At 36.3% G+C, this 10,725-nt stretch overlaps 1 protein-coding gene across 5 annotated transcripts; it reads right to left on the bottom strand.

Annotated features, from left to right (window-relative positions):
* Positions 1-35: 35 nt before the first annotated feature.
* Positions 36-9,617, bottom strand: LOC116022676 (ubiquitin-like domain-containing protein CIP73). 5 transcript variants are annotated; one of them, XM_031263485.1, is made up of 17 exons: positions 9,534-9,611; positions 9,471-9,502; positions 7,921-8,071; positions 7,487-7,604; positions 6,702-6,773; positions 5,886-6,004; positions 5,731-5,802; positions 4,918-5,046; positions 4,665-4,725; positions 4,404-4,579; positions 2,862-3,026; positions 2,661-2,732; positions 2,418-2,547; positions 1,785-2,189; positions 1,339-1,652; positions 1,099-1,179; positions 36-274 (listed from the first exon to the last, which is right to left on the bottom strand). In XM_031263485.1, exons 3-17 carry the CDS (start codon positions 8,047-8,049, stop codon positions 266-268), a joined length of 2,052 nt encoding a protein of 683 aa, XP_031119345.1. In that variant the 5' UTR covers positions 8,050-8,071; positions 9,471-9,502; positions 9,534-9,611; the 3' UTR covers positions 36-265. The 5 variants fall into 5 exon arrangements, with proteins under 5 accessions (XP_031119345.1, XP_031119344.1, XP_031119347.1 ...); XM_031263484.1 differs by having other exon boundaries at positions 9,471-9,617; XM_031263487.1 differs by lacking the exon at positions 9,534-9,611 and having other exon boundaries at positions 9,344-9,480.
* Positions 9,618-10,725: the final 1,108 nt, after the last annotated feature.

Raw genomic sequence — 10,725 nt, 5'->3', positions numbered from 1 at the left:
AAAAAAAAAAAAAAAAAAAAAAAAAAAAAAAAAGCTCAAAATACCATTAGGTAACCCTTCACATTTAAATCATCAAAGTATCATATGGTTCAGAATACAGAAAATCTTATTGAGTACTCGAAAGAAAAATGTTCCTCGGATTCGAGCAAAGAGTCCCAGAAACCTTTGCCGGCAAAGCAGAGTTTTCAGTTCTATAATACAAATCAAAATATCATATCCATAAGCATATTATCCAGCTGCAATCAGTCCACCTCAACTCTTGAAATCACTCCCGCTGTGTTATAAAATTAAACAATTACTTCCAGGAAAACCCAACATGAGATATGCACACAGCCATGGGAGTTAAATTATAAGTTCAACCAATAAAGAAGGATTTTGCCATCACAAAAATTTAATGAGAAATGGATCAGCTCCCTTTCTCTCAAAACTAGCTCCAATTAGATGTTACACAATATACAGTTGATGAGCTTTACTCTTGGGTCATACATTGAACAAATAGACTTATCGACATAAATTAACAATCAATATAATATTGGGACCCAAATTCAAGTAGAGCTGGTTAACTGCACTCCAATTATCTACTAAAACTCTATGCAGTGTGAATGACCAACATTAAAAGACGAGAGACGGTAGAATAGCATAATCCCATCAAATATTTAGCATGGAAAAGAAAAAAGAAAGCTGTTATCTTTCCCAAGAGTAGCTTCTTGACTTCCAAGTGAATAAAAACATCATTTCCTTTAGGTTCTTTTTTTTTTTTTTCCTAAGGTACAAAACCCAGAGAGGTAATGAGCTTAGAGGCAATTATGCAATTCATATTCCACTTATATTATATCTATCCCTAGATATCAGCAGAGGTTACTCTTACATTATCCTATCTCCACAACAAACCATGGAATGCTGACCTCCACTATCATGGTTATAGCCTACTTCAACCTAGTAGTGACCAAATGAGTAAATAGTATTATCTGAGAGAAATTTTGCCCTCAATTTGTTTTCCTCACTTTTCATGAATGTGTACGTGTGTCTGGTGAAGGTTTCGTCTCCTTCAGTAAGCTGGGGAAAGCAGCCAGGTCGAAAAAAAAAAAAAAGAAATACCTTTTGACGTTTTGAGCCTGGTTGCAATCGAGGGTCACGTCGACGTCGAGAGGAGGTTGCTTGCTCTATATTATCTTGAGCCTGCAATCGTGCAATGCTCTAATAAGTAATAATTCTTGCACTAATCAGGATGAATTTTATATTTCATCAAGATGCAGTTATCCTTTAAAACATATTATGAGAGTATGTTACCACCTAATCATCTTAAGTCCACAGAGAGGATGTTAAATGATAGCTTACCTGTGTAGAAGCTTGTGTACTTCTATCCTCAGCAACATCTACTTGTTCAGTGGGTGGTGGGATATTAGGTGCTGTTTCTGTGCTTTCAGATACAATGGGCAAGATGTGACGTAGTATATTGGATAAAAACACTCCATCTTCTATTGCTCCCGTCTCTTGAGAAGCAGCAGCATTTTGGGTTGCAACGCTCTCACCAGCAGCAGAATGAGTATTCATGCCATGGACACTGACATTCTCAAGCTGCTCACCAGGGAATAATGCTCTCAAAAAGTGCTCAACTCTACTTGACATTTCACCAGTTGAGCTACGATTGACTGAAACAATCAAGTTTGCAGAACTTGTTGCTTACATGTTTTATCAGATAACTCATAAATCAACAATAGAGCAGGAAGGAGAAGAATAAGGGTGTCAATAGAAGATAAATAAGATGAAAAATAGCACACTACCATTAACTCCAAAAAGTCTAACATTTCTCTGTCCTGCAGCATCAGGGATTGGCTGTTGTCCAATCTCAACATTGTGGGGATGATTTTGATGAGATCCTTGTGAAGCACTTGAATTATTAGCATTTTCGGAACTGAGATGCTGAACTCTACCTAAAACTGGACTGAATATCCCCATAGAACCTCGAGCTGAATCAGAAGCTGCACGTCCAACAGAAGCAGGAACTGCGGCAACCAAAGTCCTAATAGGAAGTACCCTCACCTCCACCCCCCTGGTGGTAGAGCTTCTAGTACCTTCAGTGCCTTGAATGGAATTTTCAGCATTAGGAGCTCCATGAACAACTTGCCCCAGAGTCTGGGGACCAGTTGGATCTCTTCTGTTAACAATGCTTGGCATATATGCACCACCTAGTGGCAATAGTGAGTTCTATTAGATTTCAAGAGGAAGCAGAGATAATTCAAGGACACATGATCCACATCTGTTGTATCACGCAGTGACAAGCATCAAGAAGAGCAATTTACAAGACTGAATCATATGTCAGCATACAATACCAAACTCAACTTTGCAGGCATTTTATTGTGTTGATATAGATAAATGGAGATCACATGAACCTTTGACAGACACAAGAATGCTACCTGTTCGTATTCTGATATCAATATTTCTAGGAATGAAACCAGAACCGACAGGGCCCCCAGAAATTCCAGAGCCATGTACAGATCCAAAGGGAATTGCGCCAATTCCAGTCCCTGCTTGAAAAGGTTGTGGCTGCACAAGTTTCCCAATATATTAAAGTCAGAATACACACCAACTTAAGAATGCATAACAAGATACTTCAAAAGATGAGTATGTATCTGCACTAGATTAGAAAATAACAAAACCTGAACCATTATTGGATTGGTCCCAGTTGCAGAAACAAAAACAGCAGGTCCCGCATTCACCACAGCATTATCCTAGGTTTTGAATCCATCAGTAAAATTTTGGTTGTTTTCCAGTAGAATAAAAACAAATTTCCACCACATACCAGGTGGTATAAAGCTTGCAAAATAATAATCAATTCCGGAAAGGAAAAGTAAACTTACTGGTGTTTGACCCATTTGTAATGTCATTGTGGTCCGGCCAAGCTCGAGTAATAAAGCACCTAAATGTTGAAAAAAAGCTCCTGAGCTTAAAGCAAGTCTTTGAATCCTCATTCTCTCTACTGTATCTGTCACATTTCCTTGATTCTCCAGTTGTCTTGACAGTTGCTGTGAAAAAAATTACTATACGCTCATTACTACATCCAAAGTGAAGGTATTACTTTATCTCTTATAATGAGAAACTTAAGCATAAATCCATAATCACAAAGCATGTGATGTTTTCTTTCTAATATAGTTAAGTGATTAGGAAAAACAAGGATTAGAAAGACCAGGCCTTACAAGGTAAACAAAGGCGTCTAGAATCTGTTGGATTATATAACTGCTACATGACATGAAATATTTTATGGCAAAAATCATATACACACCTCTAGAAAATAAAAATGTTGAATTTAATCCAGTTCAGATATGCAAGTTTTCAGTTCCATCTTACCCAGAAATCAAATAAATAAAAAGTTGGTATCCTGTTTATTTCATTTCTAAGCCACTCCAAGGTTGAGATATTCTTTTTCTCACCATATCATATACTATATCCTCCCTAAGCTCAATTAAGACTTAATCCCACTCTAGATGAGGAAAATGTAACACCTGAACCTAAATCCTATCTATTTGTTGTAAATATTCTACATCCTTCTTTGAACTGAAGTTCATAAAGAAAATTTATTAATGAAACAGAAAATGATTACAAAATCAACTAAGAGAAGCCTGTTAATTCTTAGCAAATATATCATATTCAGATCACTTTCATTCACTTTTCAATGAAGTGAAGCTATAATTTTGATACTGTGCCCACAAGCTGTATATGCCAGTTACTACCAAATTAGCAGTTGTATATCTTCTAGTCAAGCCCCAGTTCATTTGCCTGGAAAGCACAGAAACCAAATTTATAGTCACATGTATGTGCTGCACTCATACCCAGCACCAATACTCTTTGAACACTGTCAAAACACATGTTGGGGACCAAATATCATGTATTGACTTTTTGTGGGGGACATGTCAAGAACACAGATTAATGATGGTGAAGAAGTTTTAAGAAATTTGAGTAGTGAAATTTAGTTATTTTTAACCTTTGCTGACTTATGTAACTTGATGACTTAACTAACTCTGACACTTCTTTGAATCTTTGGGGGCAATTTCATGCTATTATAATAATTTAACATTTTTTTAATAATAATGAAATCATGTCTCCTTCTTTTTGAAATATCATGTGTTTGTATCCATGTGCATATCATGCTTCATTGATCATGGGTTCAAACTCTAGAAACAACCTCTCAGAAAATAAACGTAAAGTTGAGTACAGTATTCTTAACCTTGGCATAATGAGACCTAAACCTATCTTGTTTAATTTAAGAGTCAGAGTACTTTCTACTTTGTTTAGGAGTAATTGTTGCATTACTCTTCCTCAAAAGAATAGCAAAGTTACAGTTTTTTTTAAACTAGTTTAAAACCATATTAGAATCATATTACATGAGCGCTCAAGAGCATTACCAACAAGAATTCTGCAGCTTGCTCAACAATTAATCTTCTAGTGGATTGCAACACCTCTGCCAACGATTCTGGTGTTGGAAGGCCTCCCTGCCCAGTTGAATGCGAAGAAGCATCAGAATCTTGTCTGTTGCTTCCATTAGCGCCAGAAGCTAGTGAAATTCCACTCTGCCCTCCAACTGCAAATCACAGCGTAAAACATATTAGAGAACTGAGAGTACCAGCTTTTTCCTCTAGACTTGATATATAGAATCCACATATTACCACTTGTCTCCCTCAAATGGGTCAAGTACTGGGACAAAGTTGTCAAAGAGTCTGTAATAACCTGCAGGAAAATCACTTTTGATTAGCAATGTATTGGTAAGGAAAAACATAGAAGAGAGTTAAAGAAATTTCAAGTGACATTAAGGAGGATTAAGAAGAATATGAACTTTAATATAACAAAGGAAGGCATTCAAATTTAGAGAATAATGTAAGAGAGGTTATCTGCATCCTCAGAAGGCCCTGTGAAATTTACCGGAAGTTGCATGGAATCCAGCGGAACATCTGCCTGACGAGCAGAAGCATCAGAACTGGAACTAGATTGATCCCTTAAACCACCTTGCTCATTCTGCAGTCTTAGAGAATTTCTCAGATTACCAAGACCCTGGTTAATAATTCAAGAAAAAATGAGGCTGTTACAACCAGCATCATCTTCATAAAATGTATAACTCACAGTCATCATCCCTTGCCCAGAAAAGGACAGTTCATATACACTATGCATGCTTAGTGTTGAAATTGAGGGATTGAAAGACCTGGCGGGTGGAGAATAACAACCACCCGCCAGTTAGGCGGAAGCAAAGTATGTGAGAAAACCAGAGAATAATAGAATATATGAATATATTATAGTGAAAGAGTACAACAGATTATTCTCTATGTTCCTAAGTACCTCTATATATACTAAACCAAATCGACCCTAATAGGAATAGGAAACTAAGTCCACCCTACTAGCAGTTTCCTAATATTCAATAAAGGTTTCCTAATATTCAACACTTAGTGTCAAAATAATACACATATAAATAGATGTTGTTAAGCACAGGAACTCCTCCCTCCACAAGCTTTTATCTCTTTAATCCTCACTCCAGTGCTAGCTTATTTAATGCAAAGAAGCCCCTACATCCACAACCTTGAGGTTGTGAGTTTACCTCCCCCTTCCCAGACAATTTACAAGGGAGGAAAGGGACAACAATAATCTTCCAAGGATAAAACAGATAATACAATAAGAAATTAAAAAGGAACTGCAACCTCAAAAAGAAAACTAAAATTTAGAAAACCGTCTAATAAAACTTACATTGAGATCAATCCCCTCACTTCCACTCCCAAGACTTGCAATTCCAATGGAACCAAGTACAGCTGAGACAATCTACATTATGAAAGGAATAAAATGATTTGAGTTCACTGATTCATGTACATAAAGGCAAATGTGAGTGGTAAAACTATGGTTACCCGACTCATATCAGGGAAAGCACCATCACCATGTTCAGAAAGATTTAAAGTACCCACAAATAGACCAGGACCCGATGGACTGCCTTGAGCATTCCCTAATCCTGATGAAGTAGAGGTTCCTGCAATTTCATTGTCCTTGGCTGAGAATACTAGATAATAAAAACTTCAAAAACATTTAATAACAGATCCCATTGATGTTGCCTATATATATATATATATATATATATATATATATATATATATAGGGGAGGGTTCAAGTGAGAAAATGCTCCCAAGAAAAAAGTGAGGACTGATCTAATCCATCTATTTGGGTAGATCAAAAATTGAGGGTTGCTGAAAGATAAGGGGAAAAGAGGTGGGGTCAGTTTTATAAATATTACAAACTTGAAAGTTTGCAATAATTATAAAATTGACCCCGTGTTTTTTGTTACTAAAACCCTCAACCATTGATGAACTCTAATGGGCAGGATCAATCCTCGCTTTTTACAAGTCCATGTTCTCATAGAGAGAGAGTGTGTGTGTATGTGTGTGCGCATACTAGGTGGTGTGGTGGGTAGGGTATAAGTGATTTTAACCAAAAATCTTAAATGGTTAAGAGATTTCAATAAAACAACAAAGCCAATGCTCACTTTATTTTTTAAAACAAACAAAAAAATGGTCACAAACTCACAATTGCAAGAAAAGTTCACTATCCATATAAAGCAGAGAGCTAACAGAAGCAGGAGCAAAACCATAATAAAGGTCAAGTTATTTAAATCTTATATGAAGCACACATTGATTTTATTGAAGAATTATCTGTGGCTTAGAGTAACGAACCTTGAGGATCAGGATTGCTTTCTGATCCTGGTTGCCTCACAACCAGATGCAGAGTGTGCCCATCTTCCACATCTAATAAAAGATTCATTAAGGTACTCAGGTATCTACATCAGTGCACAAAATCAAGATTTTACCCATGAAAACAGTTTACAACCATAAAAAAAAAAGCTGCAGAAAATAAGAGCATAGACAATTACAACTTATAAAACAACAGATACACCTCCCACCAAAAAAAACCAAGAGGAAAGTGGGTTTTAATTGCAAGAGGAAAAAAGTCAGAAGCAACACAAATAAATCAGTCTGTCACAATATGTACCTTGATCCACACTTGAGGATCATAAGAAATAACATACAAAAGTGGTTCATGAGAGAACATTATAGTAGACATAACAGAGAATGATAATGTCACATTCAAACAAAGAAATTCTGTTCATGCATCAATAGTCTGCCGAGAAACTCAGAAAATATTTATTGGTGTTAGGCCTCTCAAACCCTTTCTTCAATCAACATCAACTAATTCAATGGCAGTACCAAAGTAGTCCACGTCAATAAAATTGAAAGAAGGGTGCAATGGATACTAAAGTGAATTTCAAGAATACAAAATGTAAAAATGCATTCTCAACAAGTAAGAGCACTCAGTCAATAACATGAAGTTTCTTATGGGCAGACGGAATGTATCAGAGAGGTGTGCACTAAGAAAACGAAAAACATTGTATCCAATAACTAGGTCTGAATCATAGCTGTCTAGTATTTCCTCAAAAGTTAAATGAGACACATGAGGATACGATAAGCTGAAAGAAGTTGATCATCTTTCAAAACTTTTCCGCGGCATATAAGCCGCTGCTGTTCTGACAAGACACCAGTAACTGTAGCAATTTGGTCCTTGAGTGCAGGAACAGGAACCTGCAGTGAAATGAACACATTGAGAAAGAAGCGCTGAAACTTCCATGAGATCATTTATAACCAAGCAGAAAACCTCAAAGAGTGGATCTTTGCCAGGTTCAAAATGTACCAGAAAATGCATTTTCACTTCTAATTAAGATGTGAATGCAAGTTTTCAATTTTCTTTAAATATGAAAGAGTAGGTGTGCACAGACAAATATTGATCTCAAAATAAGTGCTCAATGATTGAAACAAAGAGACTTCCTTGCAACAAATACACATCTTTCATGTGGAGTACAATAAACGGGAATGGGGGATAAAGAAAGAAGGTATTTACACATTTATCTACTCGCAATGTGTATGTTTGAGAGTCCAATGTCTTTATCTTGATCTCAACAGTGGTCTCTGGACATTCAACCTCATCATTCCCAGAAACTTTTATACACTCGGCTCCATTATTACCCATCTTATCCCTTTCTCACTAACACCTGAACACATAAGAACCGACAACTTAAGAACTGAAAACAAGAACAAGAACAACAATAATAATAATACCTTATAAGATAGAATGTGCCAAGAAGGGGAGTAGAAGATAAGAAGAAACATTTGGCATAGGAATGTACAAAATATGCATAGACATGTCATTGGATTGCTCAAGTATGGGCAACTAATAACCCTCCAACTTCATTCAAATCAAAATGAAAGAAAGAATGTTTCTAATAGCCTACATTGTGGGATGGGGAATATAGCAGAATCAAGGATGTGTGGATGAGGAAAGGCATTTCAGTGTTCCTGCACAGACAACTAGAAGTGACTCAATTGTGTGTTTCCAGAAGAAAACCTCAATGAGGTCAACATGCTGCATTAAGTAATACTTTGAAGCCTAACTTTTTTAATATGTGAAGATTTTGAGGCCAGCAAGTGATAGACTATCATTTATCACAGTACGAAGGGACTCGACCAGCAGGGGTCTCAAGCACCAAACTACCCTTTCACTATAATACTTCCCATTTTCTAAGTTGAGATTATTTGCATCATCTCAATCAAGGAACAAAACAAATGTGCATAACAAATATTAGCTAGTCACAGAGAAAAAACAGAAAAATGAAAACCAACAATCAAATTTACTTGAAATCAAAAGCTCAAGAGAAAGAAAACAATTATCAGAAACAAATAAGCACTTGAGTAAAGAAAAATCAAAGAACAGAATTCAAGCTCCATTCAACAATTAAGGATACAGTATCCATATCTATTCTACTCTGTACAAAACTAAACTCTAAGCCTATACAAAAAATGCAATTCTTATTTGGAGGAATTCATTTATAAATGAGAAATGAAATTATGCATGGACTCACCATTGATATTTCATCAATGGCATCAATTGACAAAGAAACCCATCTTATGAACACAAAATTCAGGCACTAACCTATCAACACTCAATGAGGTACACAAACCGACTGAAGAAGACTCCCCAATGAAAAACAAGAAGTTCCCTCTTAGAATATTTTATCAAGAACAGGTGAACTCAAAAAACAAAAATTCACAAACCCAGAATTTAACCAATTGAAACTCAACAATCAAAATCCATCAACCCTCAATTCCTAACAATATCTAAATTCATAGGCTCAATCTTTAAGGACGTATCAGCAAACGATCCTATAAGAAATAGTACACACAAAATTCCCAAGAACGGGTTCATAAAAATTCCGTCTTTATCACTGTCTTACTATTTCACACAAACAGCAACCCCACGCACTCACCCCCAAACTAAAAAGAAAAGAAAAAACTCCGGCTCTGATCAATCACGGGACTTGCATCGATAACCCTAGCATTGAAGAGAAAAAGAAGCACCGGTAGAGTGAGGAGCAAACAGTCTAAGAGACAGACCTGACAAGCGGCGCGATCGAGAACGCTTGGGAAGGTGAAAATTCGATAGGCTAGTCAGGCAGAGAAGAGGGCAAGTTGGCTATTTCGGGTGTAATATACTTTCGATTTTGGTAGATGGAATGCATCAAATTTACTGTGGGGATTACTTTTGAAAATTGAAATTATCAGGAGTTGTTTGGCTATAGAAAAGATGGAAGCTTATTATGGCAAGATCGAAGAGGAAAATACTTGGGTGAATCAAGAAGATTTTTATTTTTATTTTTATTTTTTTACTTTTTAGGCTGTGTTTAGAAACCCGAAAAATGATTTCTCATTAACGGAAAATTTTTCTGTTGAGTGAGAAAATGAGGCCAAAATGGCGGAAAATAACTTGTCACATGCTATGATTTCCGACGCCGAAAATCAGAGGAGCAGTGCTCTGGTTTCCCTCGGAAACCAGAGGAGCAGTGCTCTGGTTTCCCGCGGAAACCAGTTGCTCTGGTTTCCTCCGGAAACCAGAGGGGGGAGGGGTTTATTTAAAAAAAAAAATTATTACTTAAAAATATTATTTTTATCTTATTATAATAATTTTAATATTTTAAATAAAATAATAAAAATATATAATTATACAATTCTACTCATTTTCCATAAAACGAACCAAACACACAAAGACAGTTTTCCAGAATACATCCAAACACTGAAAATGAATCGATTTTCCGGAAAATGACTCATTTTTCAGAAAACATTTTCCAGAAGTCATTTTCCTACTTTCCAAACACTGTGTTTGGAAACCCGGAAAATGATTAATCATTTTTCGGGTTTTTGGTGTTTGGGAAGGAGGGGAAAATAGAGTCAATGGAAATGAACATCTTGGTCAATGGAAAATAACTCCCATTTTATGAAAAATGACTTCCCATTTTTTTTGAGGGAAGTCATTTTTCGGAAGTTTGTTTGCTTAACAACTTTGCTTCTTCCTCCACCAAAATGCTTCAGCTTCTTCATCTTCATTCGATCTTCTTGCCATCTTCAACTCCTTCTATTTATTTTTCACTTATAATTTATTTTTGAAAATTAATATTTTCATATCTGAGATATGAAAATATCTTTCAGCACACATAATCTGACGGCGACTGGTTTTCGAAACCAGTCGCCCGGAAACCAGTCTGGCCGACTGGTTTGGATACCAGTCTGACTGGTTTCCAAACCAGGAAACTAGTCGGCCACGATTGGTTTCACGCCGACTGGTTTCCTAGTTAAACCAGAAACCAGTCGCCAC

This window comes from Ipomoea triloba, chromosome 6 (genome assembly GCF_003576645.1).
Source record: "Ipomoea triloba cultivar NCNSP0323 chromosome 6, ASM357664v1".
In the NCBI taxonomy this organism is placed as follows: Eukaryota; Viridiplantae; Streptophyta; class Magnoliopsida; order Solanales; family Convolvulaceae; genus Ipomoea; species Ipomoea triloba.
The sequence above is the reverse complement of the archived record's forward strand: the minus strand, read 5'-3'. Positions and strand labels throughout refer to the sequence as shown.

Bases quoted from the DNA above. Each gene is read 5' to 3' on its own strand.
- LOC116022676 (XM_031263484.1), bottom strand. From the start codon at position 8,049: ATGGGTAATAATGGAGCCGAGTGTATAAAAGTTTCTGGGAATGATGAG. The intron at 6,774-7,486 runs GTATCCTCATGT...ATCTTTTATTAG, and splicing joins TCAACTTCTTTCAGCTTATC to ATGTGGAAGATGGGCACACT. The intron at 6,005-6,701 runs GTTCGTTACTCT...ATGAAATTGCAG, and splicing joins AAGCAATCCTGATCCTCAAG to GAACCTCTACTTCATCAGGA.